The sequence below is a fragment of the Periophthalmus magnuspinnatus genome, chromosome 24 (genome assembly GCF_009829125.3).
Source record: "Periophthalmus magnuspinnatus isolate fPerMag1 chromosome 24, fPerMag1.2.pri, whole genome shotgun sequence".
NCBI lineage: Eukaryota > Metazoa > Chordata > Actinopteri > Gobiiformes > Gobiidae > Periophthalmus > Periophthalmus magnuspinnatus.
In genome coordinates, this window is record NC_047149.1 from 3108509 (window position 1) to 3132515 (window position 24007).

A 24007-nucleotide genomic window follows, 5' to 3' on the forward strand; every position below is an offset into this window, starting at 1 on the left:
CTTTATAGGGGGGGCATGATAGAAAATAATTGAGAAGCACTGGTTTAGTCCAAGTTTATTCTTGGTATAGTCCAGATTTGGTATGAGTTTATCTGAGTCATGTTCAAGTTTAGTCCGAGTTTAGTCCTGGTTTAGTCCTGATTTAGCCTTGGTTTAGTCCTGGTTTAACCTGGGTATTGAGTGATGGTAAAATATAATTGTCATATGCACAGGTAAAAACAACCAGGCATAAACCAGGTCTAAACCAGATTTAATCCAGGTCTAAGCCTGATCTGAAGAAATGAATCAGATCCTGACATATGAAACAGGGGGTGTGTTCTGCCTGCAGGGCGTGGTTTGGCTCTGGGGGGCGTGGTTTGGCCCCAGGGGGCGTGGTTTGGTTGTAGGGGGTGTGTCATGTCTCAGGTGAACAGGTCGCGCAGGTGAGAGTCTGGCAGCACACGGTGAGTTTTTATCTAAACCTTTATCAACGTGAAAAAGAAAAATCTGTGAAGAATTCTCAAACTTCATCTTTATTTGAAACATTTAGACAAGTTTAGGTTAATTTTTGTTTTAGCATGAGATTATTTGATTTTCTGTAAAACAAAAACGTTGAGTGGGTTCAATATTTTCTCCTTTCTGTTTCGTTCAAAATAACTGTTCATTAGTTTAAGTAAAGCTTTTCAAATGTCATATTTGACTTTAAACAGAAACACAATGATATAATGAAATGAAAGTCAGAGAAATGAAATCTAAGGAGTAAATATGATTCTGAGCTCTGTCTTTTCAGCTCGTGTGGACGTTTGTTATTTCTTAGGTTTGAATTATGATTTGTCTGATTTCGGCAAACGTGATATTTAACAAAAGAAAACTTCAGTCGAATCTAAAACGAGTTTGAACCTGTCAAAATAGAGAAGCTGGAATCTATAGCACGCCATAGAAAGGAATGTGGACAAACCAGAGCCTAACACACAGGCAGGGCATCTGACACACAGGGAGGGCATCTGACACACGGGGAGGGCATCTGACACACGGGGAGGGCATCTGACACACAGGGAGGGCATCTGACACACGGGGAGGGCATCTGAAACAATCTGACACACAGGTGGGAGGGCATGGCACATAGAGGGAGGAGGGCATTTGATACACAGGGAGGAAGGGCATCTGGCACACGGGGAGAGCATCTGACACAATTAGCTTGTCTTTTTCAGGAGGATGGAGGACTCTCCCTTTCACACAGATGGACCTTCTGTGTGGCTCAGGTCAGTCTCTTATTGATGTTTCCTTCAAACACCACAAATATTTTCTATTATTTTCACAATAATTTCAGAGCTCCTGACCTCTCTGTGACCTCTCTATGATCTCTCTGTGACCTCTCTCTGCAGGGACACAGACCAGTCCAGACCTGGGCCCAGCTCTCCGTCATTAAACTCTGACTGGTCCATGAAACATTCTATAGACTTCAAACAGGGGAACCAGACTGGAACCAGGTGAGGACTCTGTCCAGACTGGACTCTGTACTCCTGACCAGGATCCTGTCTCAGACCTGCTCCTGACCGTAGACTATAAATATAAATGGACATAACTAGCCCGCTAGCCAACAACTTGACTGGCAATGGCTGGTTTAAGCATTTTACAGCTATCGACTTTGATGACATAACCTCATTGCATGTGTTATACCGTATTCTGCTTTTGTACATCTCATGTAAAAGGTATAAAGGTCTGTCATCCCCTGCTGGCAATGGTGGTAAGTGTAAAGAGCATTTAGCATATTGTAATTTAAGACTGAACGCAGCTTTTCTATTAAAATCAGGCCACATGTTTTCCACAGGCACAGACCTCTCGCCTCTGTGGCAGTTAAAAGTGATGACAACACGATCAATACCATTTTAGAGGGACATTCGGCTTATGATAAGAGATACAAAACATTTATATGGGAAATACTGTGCCATTTAACATATTTCACAGATTTCAGAGATAAAACTGTTTCTATATTGTCAGCAGTTTGGAAGTGACACCCCTACAGCTTCAGCCCAGTGGCCCTGAGCATGGATCTGTTTTTAAGGTGAGAGTTCTGAACCTTTGACACATTAGACTCATACAGCCACAGCCACAGCGACAAACAGGCACGTCAAGACTGAGAACAGAGCCATAAACCTGCCTCAGATCTGAAGAAGGTCAAAAATTATGAGAGCAAAGCAAAAGCTAAGGGATATGATGGACAACAGAGCCACTCGAGCTAAACTGCTGATCATTTACACAACGTGATGATGCACAGCTGCCATCATCTGCGCTAAATGTATGATCAGGCAGTGAAGCACAAAAGCATTTATAGAGAACTCCAAGAGCCACAGCCAACAGGCCAGAGCACTTTTCTGATGATCAACCAGAGAAAAATTCAGAATATTAATCAAAACATATTTCCTGTTTTTGTGTACTTTAATGGGTTCCAATTGGCTATAGAGCGATTATATTTATCGATCCCGTATTATAAAGTATGTGGTAGTTGCACACTTGGCCCCTAAACAGGCTCTAGGATGGTCTACAAATGAATACTTCTACATAACTCTTTAGGCTCACCATCTCGTTCTCATCAAATCAAATCAAAACATAAATAATCACCCAATCTGCAACTCTCTCACCCACTCGTTTGCACCCTTTAAAAACTCTCTCTCGCGCTCTTTAAACACTGTCTTGCTTAGTTTAAGAACTTTCCCATTACTTTACAAAAAAACTTTCCTGTCACTTCTCAAATACTTTCCTGTCACTTTACTATGTCTAATAAAAGTCCATCAGTCCATGTTTCTTTTGTCATCATAAATTTACCATTAAAAAAGAAGAGTGCAGAATAAAACCCTTTCAGTCGTATGCACAGCTAAACAGAACCGTTTTGAGTCTGGATTTAAATATTGTCAAAGTAGAGGCCTGTCTCACATCTTCAGGAAGACTGTTCCAAGTTTTAGCTCCATAAAACTGAAACGCTGATTCCCCATGTTTAGTCCTGACTCTGGGCACCAGCAGGAGGCCGATCCCTGAAGTCCTCAAATTGCGAGATGGTTCATATGGCACTAACATGTCAGAGATATACTTTGGACCTAGGCCATGGAGAGACTTATGAACAAGCAGAGCTGCTTTAAAGTCTATTCTTTGAGCTATAGGAAGCCAGTGCAGAGACCTGAGCACAGGACTTATGTGCTCATACTTCCTGGTTCTAGTCAGCACCCAAGCAGCAGCGTTCTGGATGTACTGCAGCTGTGTTAAGGCTCGTTTGGAGAGGCAGGCCGTTACAGTAGTCTAACCTACTGGAGACAAATGCATGGATAAGGCTCTCTAAGTCTGGTTTTGAAGTATTTTTGCAATGTTTTTTAGGTGGTAAAAAGCTGCAGATGTGGCTGTTAAAGTTCAAGTCTGAGTCCATTGTTACCCCTAGATTTCTAGCCTGATTTGAAGGTTTTAGAGAGAGAGACTGGAGGTGACTGCTGACATTTTCTCTATGTTTCTGTGGGCCAAAGATGATGACTTCAGTCTTGTCTGAGTTTAGCAGAAGAAAGTTGTTTTTCCTCCACACACTGATCTGTTGGATGCAGTGGCAGAGTGAATCCACTGGTCCATATTCACCTGCTGCCAGTGAGATATAGATCTGAGTGTCATCTGCATAGTTTTGGTAAGACACATTATTGCTGCGTATTAACTGGCCTAACGGCAGCATGCAGAGATTGGTCCCAGGATTGAACCCTGGGGTACCCCACAGGTCAGGGACATTTTATCTGATGTACATTTTCCAATTTCAACAAAGTACTCCCTGTTTTCTAAATAGGACTTGAACCAGTTTAGTGCAGTACCAGAGATGCCCACCCAGTCCCCTAGTCTCTGTAAGAGAATCCCATGATCCACAGTGTCAAAGGCAGCACTCAGATCTAACAGGATCAAGACTGAGACTTTGCCTGCATCAGTGTTCAGGCGGATGTCATTTGTCACCTTGATAAGAGCAGTCTCAGTGCTGTGGTGGGGTCTAAAACCTGACTGGAAGGCATCAAAGGAGTTGTTCATTTCTAGGAAGTTAATAAGTTGTTGGTAAACACCTTTTCGAGGACTTTGCCTAAAAACGGCAGATTTGAGATCGGTCGATAATTGTTCAATATTGTGGCATCAAGACTGCTCTTCTTTAGGAGAAGCTTGATAACTGCAGTTTTCAAAGCGCTTGGGAATGTTCCAGATTGAAGTAACATATTAACTATGTGAGTGAGTGGTGACAGCAAACTGTTGAGCACAGACTTTAGAAATTTAGTAGGTAACACATCAAGGCAGCATGTAGATGAACTCAGACTGGTGACAATCTCTTGGACAGTTTTGTCAGTTACAGGTGCAAAGTGAGTCAGCTCTAAGTGTCTAGGTGGGTGCTGGTTTGTTATTTGCGTTGTGGAATTTATGGCATTTTTAATGCCCTGAACCTTGTCATTAAAAAACACTGCAAACTCATTGCACTTAGATGTGGAAATTAGTTCTAACAGCAGTGGAGCTGGGGGGTTTGTTAATCTGTTTACCATTGCAAACAGGACACGAGAGTTGTTACTACAACTTCCAATAACGTCAGAAAAATACCTTTGCCTTGTTCTACAGAAACTGTGGTTGTACAGGTTCATCTTTTCTCTGTAAATCTCATAATGAACCTGGAGCTTTGACTTGCGCCATTCCCGCCCAGCCCTCCGGCACTCCCTTTTCTGTGCCCTGACCGAGTCATCATTCCTCCATGGCACTTTCTGCTTATCTTTAACCATTTTAACCTTCATTGGGGCAGTGGTGTCCAGAACATTCAAAACACTCGAAGTTACAGAGTTCAACAACATTAGAACATGAGGCATTTTCAAAGTGTATCATTTCCATGAACAGTGCACCTGTGTTATCATTTATGTGTCTCCTTCGAACAACTGCAGGACCAGCTGCTGGTTTGGGAATAACAGACAGGTCAAAGAAGACACAGAAATGATCAGACAGAGCAACATCCACCACATTGACATTTGAAATATTTACTCCTTTTTTAATGAGCAGGTCCAGAGTGTGTCCTCTGTTGTGGGTGGGCTCGCTGACATGCTGAGTCAGACCAAGGACAAAGGTTTCAAGGACAGAACTGAGCTCTTTAGCGTTTCTGTCAAACACATTATCCACATGTACATTAAAACCACCTGTAATGACTAAACCATCAAAGTCTGTGCATACGACTGAAAGCATCTCAGTAAAATCATCAATAAAACTCAGACAGTGCTGGGGAGGTTTGTATATGACTAAGTAGAGTATGGAGGGAATGGTTTTAGCTCCATTTTGAATGAAACATACTCAAAAGATGAAAACACCCCAAATGACAATCTGTGAGTAACTAAATTATCTCTAAAAAATGCACACACACCTCCACCCTTTTTGTTTACTCGTGTTTCAGATTCAAATTTGAAGTTGGGTGGAGTTGATTCCACTAGAACTGCATTACCTGTGTTTTTGTCAAGCCATGTTTCGGTTATAAACATAAAGTCAAGACTAAAAGAAGAAATAAAATCATTAATTAAAAATGACTTGTTACATAAAGATCTGACATTGAGCACAGCAGGTTTCAGATTAGTTTCAGTAGGACTGGATGTTATCGTCTTACAGGGAATGTGAACTAAATGTCTCTGATTGGACAGTCTAACTGTCCTTCTGTTAATCAGTCTATGAGGTGTAACTGCAGATACAGCTCCATCACAGGGCCTCAGTCTGATATTATCTTTATCATGACTGTATGTCCTGAGACAGCAGAGGCTCTGTGTGTCCTAGCTCTTGTTGATAACAGCTCTGGGGGAAGGCAGGGAAGGGCAAGCAGGGGAGAGTTTGGATGAGGGACCAGGTGAGGGCCGAGGAGGCGGAACAGGGGGGAGTTTGGGTGAAAGACGAGGGGGGGTAGGTGGGTACGGGGAAGAGTTCAGCATAGTTGATGCCAGAACTCTCGATCGCTCTATATAAGGTGTGAGGGGAGCCATCTTAATTCCTGATCTGATGAGACTTTCTAGATGGTCGGGAAGGGCCATATGTGAAGGTGGGGAGAAAAAGGAGAGTGAGGAGTCCCTAGAGGGAGTAGATGTAGCAAAGGGGACCCAGGGCTAGTCTGTGGGCAGGGGAGGTGCTGTGGGTGCTGCTGCGACTTAAACGTCCGCTGGGGCTGTCACAGACAGGTTCAAGGCCTGTGATGTGGCCCCTGAGGGAAGTGACGCAGGAGATGCATCCTTTACTTTTGAATTCTTCGCTGGGGGAGATGGTTGTGCTGCTGGTGGTGAGTCCTTCGCTGGGGGAGGTGGTGGTTGTATTTGTGGTGCTGCTGGTGGTGCTGACACATTGGCTCGGTCTCTGGTTGGTGCAGCGGGAATGCTTCTCTCATTCCTCTTTTCTCTCACTGGCCCAGGACCCTGTCCAGGCCGGTTTCTCAGAGCGTGGAGGAGGTTATCCGTCAACACTCTCACTCCACCTCTGCTCAGGTGCGGGCCATTTCCCTTGAACAGGTCCTCTCGTTTCCAGAATAGATCAAAGTTCTCAATGTTGTGCAGTCCTCTGGCTGCACATTCATTGAACAGCCATGTGTTGAGCTGAAGCAGCCGGATAAATTTGTTCATCTTCCTTCTGTCTATGGTAGGAAGAAGTCCACTGATGAAAGTCTTAACCTCCACTTTATCAAGCTCCTCAAATAATTCAATGAAATGCTTTTTCAAGATTTCAGTCTGATTCATTCTGGTGTCAACTGCACCCACGTGCACAATCAGCTGTTTAGCTCCTTGGTATGTTGACAAAACTTTTGGGAGGAGTTTTGTAATCTCAGACACAGTGGCACTGGGGTACGGGCAAGTTTGGATTCCTCTGTGAGTCACATCTCTGATAGCCCCGTCTCCTAGCAGCAGCGTATCTCTGACCTTGACGTTTGGCACAGACCGCCTGTCTGCCACCGCTCTTTTGCCAACTTTATTGCTCTTGTTTTGCGACAAAAATCCATTTTCCGTTTGTATAATAACATCAACATCAGTCTGTGACAGTGGTAAAAATCTGTTTGTAAGCTGTATTTTGGGTGATGTAACTATATTAGCTTTGTCTCTTATCACTTGTCGTGTTGGCTTGAAATTCTTGTCTTTACAAAGTTTTGGAAAAGACACCGTATCACTCAGGTTTAAGTTGAAAGTAGCTGTTTTTTCACTCTCTTCTCTGAAAGTAACTGTAGGCTGCTTACCACTGGAAGTCACAGGGAGGGTTCGGTGAAGTCCTTTTTCAGATTCTAAAACAAATATCCGCGCTTGTAGCTCAATAATTTGTTGTTGATAGCTCCGACAGCGTTCACAGAAAGAATTTCTTTTGTTTCTTCCTCCGGACATGTTGGTGGCTCATCAAAAATTTTGGTTTACTTAAGAGAAAATCATAACAAAACAAATCTCCCAGCAATGGAAGAGGTAAAATGATTAAAAAAGCAAAGTAAGGAGGAAGCAGCAGGAGCAAGCAAGGTTTGCGTCTGCACTCTTCAGAACAGTACCACTGTTTAGAGTGGTACACACATTTAGTGTGTGAAAAATATTAATATGCATATAATAAGCAAGGTAAGTTTATTTGTATAGCACAATTCACACAGAAAGCAATTCAAAGTGCATTAAAAGAGAAGAGGCAGAATAAAACAGAACCATTTGGAGCCTGGATTTAAACATTTTCTAAGTAAAGGCCTTTCTCACATCTTCAGGAAGATTGTTCCAGGTTTTAGCTGCAGAAAACTAAAATGCCCCATGTTTAGTCTTGACTCTGGACAGCAGCAGGAGGCTCAGACTAAACTAGGACTAAACCCGGACTACAGCAGGAGACGGGTCCCTGAAGTCCTCAGAGTGTGAGATGGTTCCTATGACACTAACATGTTGGAGATGTACTTTGGTGCTGGTCCATGGAGAGACTTATACACAAGCAGAGCTGCTTTAAAGTCTATTCTCTGAGCCACAGGAGCCAGTGCAGAGACCTGAGCAGAGAATTTATGTGCTTGTACTTCCTGGTTCTAGTCAGGAGCAGTGTTCTGGATGTACTGTTCTGTCTTAAAGCTCGTTTGGAGAGGCCAGTGAGCAGGACGTTACAGTCGTCTAACCTACTGGAGACAAATGCATGGATAAGTCTCTTTAAGTCTGGTTTTGACAGTATACCTTTAATTTTTGCAATGTTTTTTGGATAGTAAAAAAGTCTGAGTCCATTGTTACCCCTAGATTTCTAGCCTGATTTGAAGGTTTAGAGAGAGAGACTGGAGGTGACTGCTGACACTTTCTCTATGTTTCTGTGGACCAGAGACTATGAAGTGAATCTTATCTGAGTTTAGCTGCAGAAAGTTGTTTTGCCTCCACACTCTGATCTGTTGGATGCAGTGGCAGAGTGAATCCACTGGTCCATATTCACCTGCTGCCAGTGAGACATAGATCTGAGTGTCATCTGCAGAGTTGTGGTAGGACACATTATTGCTGCGTATTAACTGGTCTAACAGCAGCATGTTGAGACTGAACAACAGGGGTCCCAGGACTGACCCCTGGGGCACCCCACAGGTCAGAGACATTTTATCTGAGACATAGTTTTCAATTTAAACAAAGTTCTTCCTGCCTTCTAGATAGGACTTGAACCAGTACAGTATCAGAGATACCCCGCACCCCCAGGTTAGTCTCTGTGAGATATCATATGCAAATGTTCGAATAATTTAAATTAAAAATGCATTCATGGCTCTTTCATTGATCATTCACATCAGTAAAGGCAAAAGGAGTTTCTCATTATCAAGTTTGAATCTCTACAAACTAAAGGAGCTGAATTTGTGACGTGAGGCAAACATACACGTGTGGTAAACCTCCATGATGCTGTCTTGGAGCTGTCTTTGAGATATGTTCAAGATTGAGGGAGAAGGAGGGGTTGAGGGCAGAGTGCACTGTACAAACACATTTAACCAATCAGAAAAAAATATTTACACTGAGGATTTTACACTAACCAGATAAAACTATCGAGACTCGGGAGGTGGGACCCTTCGCAGCTGTTAGACCCTACACAACGAGCATAACGAGACAGGCTGTACTTGAACAGAGTCTGATCCTCATTCTCTTATGTTACAGAAACTGGAGGAATGCATTTTAAGATTTGTGCAAAATGAGCTGAGTAAGTTACAAGAAGTTCTAATGGTAGAGGAACCAGAATCCTTGACACTTGAGGAGGACGATGAGACAGAAATTAAAGAGGCCTTTCTGAAGATAGCCCTGAGCTTCCTGAAAAGTTTGGAGCAGGACAAAATGGCTGACCGTCTGTACAACAGTGAGAAGCTTCAGTTTGACATCTGTTATGCCTCTTTATGTCAGTGTGTAATTTCTTATTTTCAATTCTGTTCCAGGACAATGTGCTTCCAAATGTCAACGTGAACTAAAGTCTGATCTGCAGCAAAAGTTCAGCCTTGTGTTTAAGGATGTGGCAGGAGACTCAGCACCCCTGACCCAGATCTACACAGATCTCTACATCACAGAGGGCGGTGCCTTAGAGGTCAACCAGGAACATGAGGTCAGACACATGGAGACCGCGTCCAGGACACCAGCCGCCCCAGAGACCACCATCACATGTGAAGATCTCTTTAAATCTGACCCACGTTCACCAGAGCCAATCAGACTGGTGCTGACAAAGGGCGTGGCTGGTGTGGGTAAAACAGTGCTAACTCAGAAGTTCAGCTTGGACTGGGCTGAAGGCAGAGCCAACCAGGACCTCCAGCTGCTGTTCCCATTCACTTTCAGACAGCTCAATGCGCTCAGAGACACACAGTTCAGCCTGGTGGGTCTGCTGCACCACTTTTTTAGTCCATCCAAAGGTCTCTGCAGCTTCCATCAGCTCCAGGTGCTCTTCATATTAGATGGTTTGGACGAGTGCAGACTTGCTTTGGACTTCAGCAGAACCTGGATTCTGACTGATCCCACAGAGACAGTCTCACTGCACGTGCTACTGGTAAACCTCATCAGGGGGAGCCTGCTTCCCTCCGCTCGCCTCTGGATAACCACACGCCCCGCTGCAGCCAATCAGATCCCTGCTGAGTGCATCTCCATAGTGACAGAGGTGCGAGGGTTCACAGACCCACAGAAGAAACAGTACTTTAGGACGAGGTTCAGAGACCAGTCCACTGCCGTTATCTCCCACATCAAGAGCATCCGCAGCCTCTACATCATGTGCCACCTCCCGGTCTTCTGCTGGATCCTCTCCACAGTTTTACAGAAGCTTCTGGAACAAACAGAGGGACCAGAGCTGCCCCAGACTCTCACACAGATGTATGTCCACTTCCTGGTGGTGCAGGCCAAAGTCCAGAACATCAAAAATCACCAGGGAGCAGAGCTTCACTGGGCTCCAGAGACCAGAGAGATGGTGCGATCTTTAGGAAAACTGGCCTTTGAGCAGCTGCAGAAAGGAAACCTGAACTTCTATGAGAGTGACCTGAGTGAGTGTGGGCTGGACACTGCAGTGGCCTCAATGTACTCTGGAGTGTTCACACGGGTCTTTAGAGAGGAGGCAGGCCTGTACCAGGACAAGGTCTACTGCTTCATACATTTGAGTGTGCAGGAGTTTCTGGCTGCTCTTCATGTCCATCACACCTTCTTCAGCTCTGGGAGGAACCTTCTGGAGCAAAAACTGCATTTCAAAAGAAAGCCTGAAGTTCTCCACCGCTCTGCTGTGGACCAGGCCTTGCAGAGTCAAACTGGACACCTGGACCTGTTCCTGCGCTTCCTCCTGGGGCTGTCTGTGTCAACCAATCAGAGGCTGCTGCAGGGTCTGCTGACTCAGACAGGAAGTGACCGGACCAATCAGGAGACAATAAAGTATATCAAACAGAAGCTGAATGAAAAGGGTCTGTCTGCAGAGAGAAAACTGAACCTGCTCCACTGTCTCAACGAGATGAATGACCTCAGTCTGGTGAAGGAAATACAGAAGAACTTGAGAGGAGGACGTCTCTCTAAAAGAAACATGTCTCCTGCTCAGTGGTCAGCTCTGTCCTTCCTTTTACTATCCTCAGACTCAGACCTGGAGGAGTTTGATCTAAGGAAATACCAGGCCTCAGAAACAGCTTTTCTGGGTCTGCTGCCAGTGGTTAGAGACTCTACCAAAGCCCTGTGAGTCTACACTGTATTTAAACTCTTGTGTGGTGGTTCTAGTCTCTAATGTCCCTCTCTCTCCTCAGTCTGATTGGCTGTGGCCTGTCCCCTCACAGCTGTGGTCCTCTGGCCTCAGTCCTCAGCTCCTCCAGTCTCACACACTTGGATCTCAGTCACAATGACCTCCAGGATTCAGGAGTGGAGTTGCTGTGTGATGGACTGAAGAGCGCCCCCTGCAGACTGTTGACGCTCAGGTGAGTCTCAGAATTGCTCCAGAGGCACTGGTACAACAGCAAAGGCCCTGTGTGGGAGGAGTGGGGGAGTGAATAAGCAGCAGGTCAACAACCTTTTTAGTGCAGTTGATAGATCTCCAGGAGGGCCCTGTTTTCTGCTGACATTACCTACATTCATCAGGGAATCTAAATACATTTGTCGGCACTTGTATTTCTGGCATATTTTTTGTAATTGGCAATTTTTCTGTGAGGTGAAAACAGAAGTCAACTACACAAAAAAAATAAAATATATGATAAACATGAGGCATTCATGAATAAATAAAATACAATAAAATGGCATTTAAACAGTCACACTGGTGTTTGTACTTTGTTCCATTTGTATGGCCCATAGTAATACAGTCCCAGTTCACTATTTAAGAATGGAACATCTATTATAAAGGCTATTGTGCTCTAGTGTTCTTTAAAATGGCTTTGTTTATAAAAAATTAGACCATGTTGATCACTTCTGTGAGAGTGGTGGCCATCCAACCCTTTTGTCTAAAACACGGTGTGGTAGCTGTAATGTACCTCAGAACTCTGTGGTAATGTGCATCCAGTGGTTTTAAAATGTGTGCAGTATAAATGATGTCACCATAGGCTAAAACAGACAAAAATGTTACTTGAATTACTTTCCTTCTGTTTTGCAAAATAATCCAAGTTTTATTTTCAGTTTAATTCAATTCAATTCAATTTCAATTCATTTATTTTTGTAACGCCCAAAATCACAACAACAGTTGTCTCGAAGGGCGTTCATGTTTTGGTTGATGGGGGAAACCGGAGTACCCGGAGGAAACCCATCCAGACACGGGGAGAAACATGAAAAACTCCACACAGAAAGGCCTGGTGACCCGGGGATCGAACCAACCTTCTTGCTGTGAGACATGAGTGATGCCACTCAGCCACCGTGCCGCCAACACACAAAAAACAAAACAACAGGAAAAATCAGACGCAACAGGAAAAATCAGACACAACAGGAAAAATCAGACACAACAGGAAAAATCAGACAACACAAGAAAAATCAGACAACACAAGAAAAATCGGCCAGGCGAGGGGGAGGAAGACCAGACGAGGAGGAGGAGAGCCGGGCGAGGAGGAGGAGAGCCAGGCAAGGAGGAGGAGAGCCAGACAAGGAGGAGGGCCAGGCGGTGAGGAGGAGAGGGTCCAGCTGTCATCGGGGCATCTGAAAGAGATACACTCCACAGGGGGAGTGGGACAGGGGACAACAAGTGAATAGCATTGCTGATGAGAAAATTGGACAAAGTAGAGGATAGTGTTCAGGTTGCCATACTTCCCCCAGCTAGTTATCTCCTACTGCAGCTTATCTTATCCCGGGTTTTAATGTCCCTAACTCCCTCACTAAGTAACCTGGTCATACGCTATACCGAAGAGGAATGTTTTAAGCCTGGTCTTAAATATAGAGACTGTGGGGGCCTGTTTAACATCAGCAGGGAGTTGATTCCATAGCACAGGAGCTTGGTAACTGAATGCTCTCCCTCCCACTGTACTTTTGGACACTCTAGGAACCACTAATAGTCCTGCATTCTGAGAGCGGAGTGCTCTGTTTGGCTGGTACGGGACAATAGCATCTTCCAGATAGGATGGGGCCATACCGTTTAGGGCTTTGTATGTCAGGAGGAGGACTTTGAATTTGATTCTAAGCTCGACAGGAAGCCAGTGCAGATATTTTAGTACAGGACTGATGTGGTCTCTTCTTTTAGTTCCTGTTAGGACTCTGGCCGCTGCATTTTGGACCAACTGGAGGCTCCTTATAGTACTTTTGGGGCAGGCGGCGAGCAGGGAATTACAGTAATCAAGTCTGGAAGTAACAAATGCATGGATGAGTTTTTCAGCATCGTTTTTAGGTAAAATATTTCTAATTTTAGTTATATTTCGCAGGTGAAAGTATGCAGTTTTACAAGCTAGGTTTACATGGGCTGTGAATGAGAGATTTTGATCAAATAGGACTCCAAGATTTTTTACAGTAGGGCTAGAAGCTATACTCACATTGTCCAGTGAGATTATCTGGTCTGACAGAGAATCTCTTTGACCTTTGGGACCAACGACAATGACCTCTGTTTTTTCAGGATTTAAGAGCACGTAATTCATTATATCAGTACTTTTTTAACCAGGCAGCTCTACAATTTGAGGAAATCGTTCTTCAGCTTGGATAAGGCAACAGACACGGAGGGAGTAATTGAGCAGACCTTTGCAGTACAACAGTGGGGACAGTGCGTCTTCTTGGTATATGTCACGTTTGATGGTCACTTGTGCAAGTGGTTTCCCATAGGCCTAAAGGGTGGTTTTCCACAACCTCATCAAGATTGCAATGATGGGTTTTAGAGTCCTGTTGATGTTGTACAGCTCCAGGCCTTCAGTGATGTGTGTCGCACATGGATCACTGAATGCCTGGAGCTCAGGTCACATGTATTGCTCCATGCCCACTCATCTTAGTAATATCTTACATGAGTTTCCATGTTGTGGAGAGGGTTAGGGTTATTGGCCGATAGTTAGATGGGACCCTTTGAGGTATCCTTCTGGATGAGGATCATACGCCCTTCAGTTATTCATTCAGGGTGAGTCCCATCCCTTAGCAGCTGGGTCATTTGTGCTGCCAGGCGCTTATGGAGAGCAATGAGTTTCTTTAGCCAGTAGACATGGATCATGTCAGGGCCTGGTGCAATCCAGTTTTTGAGACTCTTCCTGGATGTCTTCTGCTGTGCTGGTGAGTGGATTCTGTTTAAGGAGGTTGCTGTGGTCTTCTCTCAGAGCCACCAGCCGCTGTGCATCTCTGTTATGGGATGTCTCTTTCTCCCATATATCTTTTCAGTACTGTTCGGTTTCCAGCCTTGGTGGGTCTGCTCTGGTGTTATTACCCTGCCATTGAGTGTACATTCTCGCCGGCAGTATTGCAAACAGACGGTTTATTCATCTGGCTTCATTATCTCGTGTGTACCTCTTTAGGCGGCTGGCCAAGGCTTGGAGCCTTTGTTTGGCAGTTTCCAGTGCTTCAGGTATGGGCATCTGGCTGTACCTCTTGGGTACTTGTTTTTTATTGTACCTCTCTGGGCCTCTGACAGTTGGCTCACTTCTCTCCATGCTGCCTTGATGTTAGCCTCTAACCGTCGTTTCCATGGTGGTTATTGTTTCTCATGGCTCCCTTGGTTGCTCTTATAGCCGAGCATCTCTAGGATCACTGCTGCTGAAGTGTATATCAGCTCATTGGTTTCTGTGATGGTTGAGGTAGGGATCACTCTCAATGCTACATTCACATCTTCTATGAGATCTTCTTCCAGATGCTACACTTAGCCCCTATAACGTTTGCCTTATGTTCATTCAGGCCATGATCTTATCTGTCAGGTCAGTTGTTTTCTCATTCAGCGTGATACTTATTGGGGCTTTGTACCCAATCTCATTATCATATCATTGACAACTTTACATGCAGCAGTTGTGGTGCTAAGACCAGGTCTGTGTTTAAAATACGATTATGAATTAAGAATGGCCAAACCTGAAAGCTGAAAGTTCACTCCACTGCACTGGAGTGACATGGTCGGCTTTCCACACACTGGGGATAATGACAGCCACAATAGTAATGTTAGTCCAGATAATAACTCTTTTTTCTGCCAAAAATTCTCTTCAAAGTGGACTTTGGTGAATGTTAAATCAAGCAGTTGTGTCCTGCAGCTTGAACGCTAACACTGTGGGTTAGCTCCATTTTGTACTTCCTCACACGTGAATACTGCTATTCAAAATCAATAATATAATCTGCCACGGATCAGTTGTCTGTGTAAACCCTCAGTTGTCCAGGTCTGATCCATAGCAAACGACGAAGTTAAATCTGTCAACTGGACAAATTGTTGTAGGAGTGAAGACGTTTGGCTGCTCATCCAAGACACTTCTTCAGTTCTGGTCAGATTGCTGGTGGCCACTGCCTTAAATCTATCTGAGTGCAGGGGCTAACTACACTGAAACTGTAAACAGCTGACAGATTTAACTTTGTTGTTTGCTATCACAGATCAGTGTCGATCACAGATCTCTATTATTTGGTTGTTCTGCCTTTAGCTTTGATTACGTCACACATTCGCTGTGGCATTGTTTTCATAAGCTTCTGCAATGTCACAAGATTTATTTCCATCCAGTGTTGCATAAATTTTTCTCCAAGATGTTGCATTGATGATGGTCGAGTCTGATGCTGCACAAAGCCTTCTCCAGCACATCCCAAAGATTCTCAATGGGGTTAAGGTCTGGACTCTGTGGTGGACAATCCATGTGTGAAAATGATGTCTCATGCTCCTGAACCTCTTTCACAATTTGAGCCCGATGAGTGACCTTATTCTTTGAGCACAGACTGTTGCTGAACCTAGACCTGACCAACTGCAGCAACCCCAACCTATCTGCTTGGTTAAATACAGGTGGAGACTTTTTTTGGCCCAGGCAGTGTATATAATAAAAATAAACTCCACTTTTAGCTCAGGCAGACTTATTCACTAATTGTGATGTTCATGTACCACAACAACAGCGACTAGACACATAACATGTGTAAAAGGAGCAGTAGGGCCCCCTAGCTGTGAGGCATATTAGGTAAATACAAAACAAGAGGTATCAAGGTTTTGATCTAAATTTTATGATAAATTTAATGATAAGTTGTTACCACAAATTCTTTTATTGCTTTTACCACATCATCCAAAAGTTATAAATGGACAAATTTCTGCTGTCCCAGAACAGAATTTCTCACCCAGCTCAATGCCATGCCAGTCCATTTTTGTAATAGAATGAATGCTTCCTGGTGTCAGAAATCACAACACACCTACTGCAAATTTTTGCAATCTACTCCATATTTTGCTTCTGTTATTGACATTGAAGTTGGTCTGTTTGATCTTAATCTTCTGTCCAACTGTTATTAATCTGTGTTTACCTATAAACATTTATCAGTCCATTATTAATATATATATATATATATATATATATATATATATATATATATATATATATATATATATATATATATATTCAGTATTTTAGAGAATGGTGGGAGAAGGTAAACAGCCCCATAATTACTTAAATTTTATTATTTCCACTCTTACAAAAAGGAATACGTTTTGCCAATTGTATTTTTTTGAGTGTACCTGTTTGAAATGATACTGAAGATATAAGGCTTCAGAATACAGTGGTCCCTCGCTATATCACGGTTCACCTTTCACGGTCTTGCTGTTTCGCCAATTTTTCCAGTGCAATTCTACATGCTTTTTTAGTGTATGAACGTGCATTGTGTTCTGCGTCCTGATTGTCTAAGGGACTGCAGACCACTGTCAATCAGTCTTCTCCCTGCCGTGTCTCCTGTACAGTACAGAATGTGTTCAGCCAAATTTACATAAATGTTCACTCGACACTACAGCGGAGCGGCGCCAGGACGAAGAGGCATGGTCAAAGGAACTGTGAAAAGCATGTGAGTTGCTTAATTAATTAAACAAGAGAGAAATATGAGAAAATGTTAATGCCTGTGTGAGAAATGTGTATAAAGTGTGTGGTGAGGGGTTTTACAGCTACAAAACATGTATAATAATTGTAAAAAATAAGGCTGACCACGTCACAGATCTCGCCTATTGTGGGTTATTTTTAGAATGTGACCCCCCGCGATAAACCAGGGACCCATGTACTACTAATACTTCTTTTAAAAGTTGCTATATCTATTCCAAAAGAGTCTGTGGATGTTTTATTTCATTTTGTAACTTCCAAAAATAGTTCCTCCATCCTTTGGTCAGCTGCACTCATGGACTGTATATATACTGTAAATGGACATAGCTAACCTGCTAGCCACAGCATTCCAAACAAGAAGAATAAGATCCACTCTGGCTCCAGTTCAATTTACACTGGAAAACTGTGGCTCTGCTGCTGTCAGACTTGTCATTTTGGTCTTGTGATGCGGGCGAGAGGGGGCGTTACCTTCAACAGCCTCGCTCCACATTGGCTCTTTGGTTGCTATGATACTTGTTGTTGGAATTCCTAATATGCAACATGGCTCCAGATTAGCTGCCATAACTGCTGCCTCAATGAGCTTCATTTGGAGCCAAACACTATGGGTGATGTCACACTCCCTCTGTCTACTTCTTTATATACAGTCTATGGGTAAATCAAACGTAACACACTCACAAACTGCCCGTAGTGTGCTGAGTATTACCTGATGCTTTATGTTACTGATAATTGTCCAGATTTTTGATTTTCAAGATGAGCCGTACTTTTGTCTCCTCTTGTGTTGCCAAACTAAATGAAAGTGTTGCAGGTATTCTGTCCAGGTATTCTATATTTTTTCAGCACTGCATTTTGTTATGTGCTAATTTATGAATATTTGGATTCCTTTTAAGTTTCATCCCTGTTTTAGCTACTTCCTACTGATAAATATCAATATGAAGGAAGGGTTGACATGTGGAGCTTTCCTCAGTATGACCTGCTCAGATGTGGATCCCCTTTGACTGTAGCAAGGCAGTCACTTGTGCTTCTGCACTGTGGCGTCATGCTCACTCTTCTTCATTATCTGCAGCTACAGCCCGTACATACGAACAAGGTTCAATCTGCAGCCCTGTTATGACAACATTGTTTATCTGAGTGTACTGCAGGTCTGCTATCTGCGTCTCCAGCAAGCCTATTTGGGTCCACAACGACTTAAATTCATCGAGAAGAGTCAGCGTCTCATTCTGATGTTTTCTGGCAGTGGAGCTTTGTTTTAATAAATAACTTTACGCTTTTACTATTACCAGCATGGAGGAGGAGGATTATGACGCTGACTCGGATGACTGAATCTATACACAGACACTCTCCACACTGTAAATGTTCTACATGTGGTTTTAGGGATTGCACTTTTATCGGGACTAATGAGGGCAATGATGGAGTTTGTTGGAGTTTGTGTGAAGCTGAAGTCAAATAGATAATATGAACCAGACTCTGCAGACTGTGACTGTGAGACTCTGTAAAGGCGCTGCACTGGAGACTTGATGTGTTTTTGAGTGGAGACATTTCAACTCTGGATATTTCTTCAGCTCTTCTATTTTACTGGAGAAATAACACACTGTGCTTTGTTTGCACATATGTTTGCACACATCTTTGCACACGTTTAGACACATGTCTGCGCACATGTTTGGACACATGTTTAGACACATGTTTGGACACATGTTTAGACACATGTTTGGACACGTGTTTGGACACATGTTGGACACATGTTTGCACATGTGTTTGGACACATGTAGGCCTTTATTAAACATGATGATGTTTGGACACATGTAGGCCTATGTTAAACATGATGTTTGGACACATGTAGGCCTATGCACATCAAATCAATAACATCTGCAGCTTTTTACCACCTAAAAACATTTCAAAAATCAAACATGATGTTTGGACACATGTAGGCCTATATTAAATATGATGTTTGGACACATGTAGGCCTATATTAAATATGATGTTTGGACACATGTAGGCCTATATTAAATATGATGTTTGGACACATGTAGGCCTATGTTAAAGGTGAATGCTGTTTATGCTATTCATCGTTACGCATGATGTTAGCATTTAAAGCCAGTGCTCGATGCCTATTTGGAACCCAGTTTCAATGCTCAGCCCCAGTGGAGTGAATATTTAATTGACTGGACAGCCATACTTTTCTTTGGACTCATGAATAATTCTCCACAAATCAGCTGTTTTGGTAGCTATGCGACCTGCCAGGTGGCCATGCGACCTGCATCACTTATCCGGCCACACTCCGGATAAGTGATGTTAATCCGACTGAAGCATGAGTTCAAAAGCTGACACCTAGGCCCTCAGGTATCATTCCAAGTACTAAACTGCAGGTATAAACTGAAAAATTTTGATTACGGAGGGTCTGAAGGGGACCAGGGAAAATTCTGAACAGCAGGTTGACCAGTTTTGCTTAAACACAGAAGGACGTATCACAGTAATATGTGAATGAAAGGGCCTGAGCCTGTGGCATTGGAGCAGTGCATAGAAAGACATCCTTATAAGATACACATGGACATGGGACAGTTTCTGCTTTAGGGCATGGCACAGTCTTTAGGACATGGGACAGTCTTTAGGCCATGGGGTAGTCTTTAGGCCGTGGGGCAGTTTTTAGGACATGGGGCAGTCTTTAGGACATGGGGCAGATGCATGAAATCCCTGTTTGATTGACAGCGGAAAATGCACCTGTCTCTCCAGTACTATATTATCGTCGCAGTTTTAGCTGTAGTACATCTGACAGCACCTGCTAAACTTTGCATTTCCATGTTGGCGAAACGCCCTGTTTTGCATATTCTTTCACTCATAGGAGCAAAACTGCACTGTGTCTTCTTTAGTGTGTCCGTGCGAAATTGTTTTGCATAGACTGAGGCGGCCTTGTGTCATGGTTTCAGCCTCTAATGTCCCTCTCTGTCTTCAGTCTGATTGGCTGTGGCCTGTCCCCTCACAGCTGTGGTCCACTGGCCTCAGTCCTCAGCTCCTCCGGTCTCACACGCCTGGATCTTAGTCACAACTACCTCCAGGACTCAGGAGTGGAACTGCTGTGTTGTGGACTGAAGAGCGCCATCTGCAGACTGGAAACACTCAGGTGAGACACTCCCATTATGCACCTCCGTGTGTCCACATGAGTGTAATGCTGTGTCTTTAGGCTCTCTGGATGTCTGGTCTCAGAGAGGGGTGGGGCTGCTCTGGCCTCAACTCTGAGCTCCACCTCCTCCCACCTGAGAGAGTTAGACCTGAGCTACAACCATCCAGGACCCTCAGCCGAGCTCTTGACCGCTCTACGGGAGCTCTGCCCCCTGCTGTCTGTCAGGTGAGACCACGCTCCCCCCCTGACACCTGTCCATGTGGGGTCCTGGTCTCTGGTCCATGGTTGGCCCTGGTCTCTGGTCTGGTCTAAACTGGACTTGTGTGTTTCAGGCTAGATCCTGCTGGAGAGCACTGGCTGGTCCCAGGTCCGAGGAAGTGTGAGTCTGATTTTATTATATTTACATATTTATAATAATATTATTTTCATCACATTCAGATTCCTTGTGTTTCAGACTCCTGTGAGTTCTCTCTAGACCCAAACACAGCTCACAAATATCTCCTTCTGTCTGAGGACAATCTGACTGTGACCTTTGTGAAGGAGCAGCAGTATCCAGATCATGAGGACAGGTTCACAGGCATGTACTCTCAGGTCCTGAGCTGCACTGGCCTGAGGGGGCGCTGTTACTGGGAGGTGGACTGGAATGGGGAAGTTTCTATAGCAGTGAGTTACAGAAAGATCCGACGGAGTGGAATAGAGTGTAGGCTTGGAAACAACGATCAATCCTGGAGTCTGACGATCTGTGATGGAATGTACTCTGTTTGTCACAATGGAAAACAAACATGCATCGGCCTCTTCTCCTCCTCTGGCAGAGTGGGCGTGTTCCTGGATTCTGAGGCTGGAGCTCTGTCCTTCTATAAGGTCTTCTCTTATGGAAAATTGTTCCACCTCCACACCTTCTGCTCCTCCTTCTCTGAGCCTCTGTTTCCAGGGTTTGGACTGTGGCCTGACTCTGAAGTGACCCTGGTGAATCTGAATACACAGCGCCCCCTGGAGGACAGACCTGGACACTGAAAACTCTCAGATTTCTTAAGCTCTTGAGCTCGGGTCTTTGCAGGTTTGTTTGATGTCTGCAATATATCCAAATTTAAAGGCACTTAACTAAACTAAGATTGATAGAATTAAGAATCAATCAATAAAAGGAAAATCTAAAGATGGAGTGGGATTTTTATACAGAAAGGATGCAGGAGACAGGCCTTGAGAAGCTGGAGAGAGCATCTGGAGCGAGGGAAGTCTTCGCCTAAACTCCTTCCCACGTGGCCACGCCCCCTGGAAACTGTATCTGTTAGAAAATAGATGTTTATGTTGACAGAGTGGCCACAGGACAGGGCTGTCCACTCTCCTCCTTCTCTTCTCACTTTCACACTGCACTGCCACAAAACTACCGTCACCAGCTCTGTTTTCATCACCTGAGCCAAGTCCAAGAGTCTGCTCCACTCAAATCTATTTAATGGGTGTAAACACTTAAAAGCACTGGCCCCTCCCTCCATCAAAAATACTGACTAAAGTTTTGAATGAGAAAACCTCCTATGAGCTGTCACGCCACAGGTCGAGGGTCAGAGTCTGTTAAATAAAGTCATTTTAACAGTCTAAATGGTCATATTCTTTATTGCTGAGTTTTAATACTTACTACAAAATACTGTAAAAATGTATGTGTAAAAATCATCAAAATCAAGTGAATACATGCAAGATAGATATATGTCTAATGCTACAGTGTGGAACAACCCAGGTAATGCAATATAATCACCATGGAGACACTCCACTAGAAAAATTACAACACAGCATGTAAGGACAATAAAAGCGTTTTGTATGTACTCAGGTGAAAATACTTTCAGAAGATTTGCACCAAGAGTGACTCTTGATTCTATTCATACATGTTTAATACAGGACCTACAAAAGGCACAATTTTATGTCCATCACTTTGCTTTTGCCTTATTTCAGAAACATGACACTGAGAGAGAGAGTTGCGTGTTCAATCTTATAAACAGCACGGCCTGTGTCTGAATAACCCCTCCCTCACTACACAGCACCCTACACTCTTTAGTGGACTCTACCGAGCCTCTCTCACAGAGAGATTCAGACACGCAGCTCTTTCGGGTCATGTGACTCTCACGTCTGGGTGAAAAAAGTCTAGACTAAACTTTGATCAAATTTTATTTTTGTGATAAATAATGATAAGATTGAACTGTATTTATGGACTAATCATACCAGTTTTTGTCAAGCTGGATTTCAAATAAACAGACTTGATTGTTAAACATTTTTGTCTGAGATGTGGAAATTATTGCTCTGATAACAGCTCAAGCTAAGGTCAGCGTAAACAGACATCTAAATGAAAAAAACACAAAGTTACCTATAGCCTCCTGTCAGACTCAAGGATTTGACAAAGGTTAGTGTGGCTTTTAACACTTCTTGCAGTGTATCTTGGACAATGGAAAAACAACACACAATACTAAAACTTGTACCACATCTCCTCCCTTTTGGCAGTTATATGGCCACATCAATATTTCAAATAAAATAAATTTTAAGTATTAAGAGTACCAACATAAATTGTCATGAAAATGACTATGAGTACATTAACTCAAAAGTCCTTTAGTTCAATTTTGTTCAATTATTTTCATCCATTAAAGTCCATTGTTGCAAGAGAGTTTTGATCTCTTGGTCTTTCTTTTATTCTTTTAGTGACTTAAGCTTTAAGCTCAAGCAGTTCCTTTTTTTGAACAAATGTCTTTGTTGCTGTTCCCATTGACTATGTGATTTGGTCAATCAGCGATTTATGTGTCATCTAAGACATATCACCTTTAATTTCTCTCAGGGCATCCCATGTCCTTCGACCCTCCCTCTCGGCAAGGAAAAACTCCACAAAAAACCCTTCTGGGCAAAAAAGAGAAACCTTGAGGAGAGCCACAGTGAAGGAGACATCCACTCCCATGGATGGACAGGCTGATGTTGAATCCCTGTTTGTTCTTGTCTCCTTAGAGCAGGGGTGTCCAAACTTTTTGCACAGAGGGCCAGATTTGGTGAGGTGAAAAGCTGCGGGGGCCGAACATTCACCCTGATCATTCTTTACTATTTACTAACTATTTAAATATTTACCTTTTATTGCAAATGGCTTTCACCTTCCAAAAACAAAATTAATTACACACAGATTATAAATATGAAAAAGTGAACATTTAATCTGTGGTTTTGATTAACACAATAAAATAAATTCACTAAGATTTTCAAATTTATTCTCCTCAGAAGGCAAACAAATAAAAAAACTGAAACTCAAACTGAGATCTGGACTGTAGTAAATGGGCCCGGTCCGGCTCAAAGACGTTGGTTTGGACGCACAAAACGTTACGCGGGTGAGTTGGTCTTGTCCTCGCACGGTTCTTGCTAAAGTTCATAACTGAGAACCAAACAAACTCAGCCTTTTCTTAGCAAATGTTTGAATTTCTTTAAACTTGTCTTTATCTAGTTGGCGGTAAAAGTCAGCGAGAGCGAGACCTCGGAGCATGGTCCGGATCTGCTGCCATCTTCTGGTGAAATATAATATTGCTTGTACATGTGTATTTTACATTGGTCAACAGTGCAACGGACCACACATAATTATTTTTATTCCAGAGGCTGCGGGCCAATGGAAATTTATACACGGGCCGCAATTGGCCCCTGGGCCAGACTTTGGGTATGCCTGCCTTAGAGCAACACGTTCAGCTGCTTTGTTGTTCGTAGCTCTGGTGATATTCCCCTTCAGGAACATTATGGCTGTAGTTTATCTTGGTTACTCTGTCAGCCATCTTCACTATCTTCTCTGCCTCTATGTCAATGCCTTCTTTAGTGTCTCCATCTCACTGGTTTGGTTTCTGGTTAAACTTCTCCCCAATGGTCCTGGTACTTCTCTCTTCCATCTGTAAAAAACAACAAAACAACAACAACAAAAAAGCTACGTTCTTTAAAAAAAAACTTTCAGTTTAACACTGAGCTGCATTTAGGAAAACTTTTCTTATGCACAACCTTCTCACATAAGTCAACCTGCCCTCTCATTAGCAATGTTGTCT

General features: G+C 43.4%; 1 protein-coding gene across 2 annotated transcripts; it reads left to right on the forward strand.

The window, feature by feature from the left end:
• Positions 1-400: 400 nt before the first annotated feature.
• On the forward strand, positions 401-22222 carry LOC117393190 (NLR family CARD domain-containing protein 3-like). 2 transcript variants are annotated; one of them, XM_055232429.1, is made up of 11 exons: positions 401-443; positions 1191-1241; positions 1365-1469; positions 1981-2044; positions 9105-9300; positions 9377-11129; positions 11198-11365; positions 19803-19970; positions 20031-20195; positions 20303-20349; positions 20425-22222. In XM_055232429.1, exons 2-11 carry the CDS (start codon positions 1195-1197, stop codon positions 20982-20984), a joined length of 3273 nt encoding a protein of 1090 aa, XP_055088404.1. In that variant the 5' UTR covers positions 401-443; positions 1191-1194; the 3' UTR covers positions 20985-22222. The 2 variants fall into 2 exon arrangements, with proteins under 2 accessions (XP_055088404.1, XP_055088405.1); XM_055232430.1 differs by having other exon boundaries at positions 1984-2044.
• Positions 22223-24007: the final 1785 nt, after the last annotated feature.

Excerpts from the sequence above, each read along its gene's own strand:
- LOC117393190 (XM_055232429.1), top strand. The coding sequence starts at position 1,195 with ATGGAGGACTCTCCCTTTCACACAGATGGACCTTCTGTGTGGCTCAG. Across the intron at positions 9,301-9,376 it reads GGCTGACCGTCTGTACAACA|GACAATGTGCTTCCAAATGT; the intron begins GTGAGAAGCTTC and ends ATTCTGTTCCAG. Across the intron at positions 11,366-19,802 it reads TGCAGACTGTTGACGCTCAG|TCTGATTGGCTGTGGCCTGT; the intron begins GTGAGTCTCAGA and ends CTCTGTCTTCAG.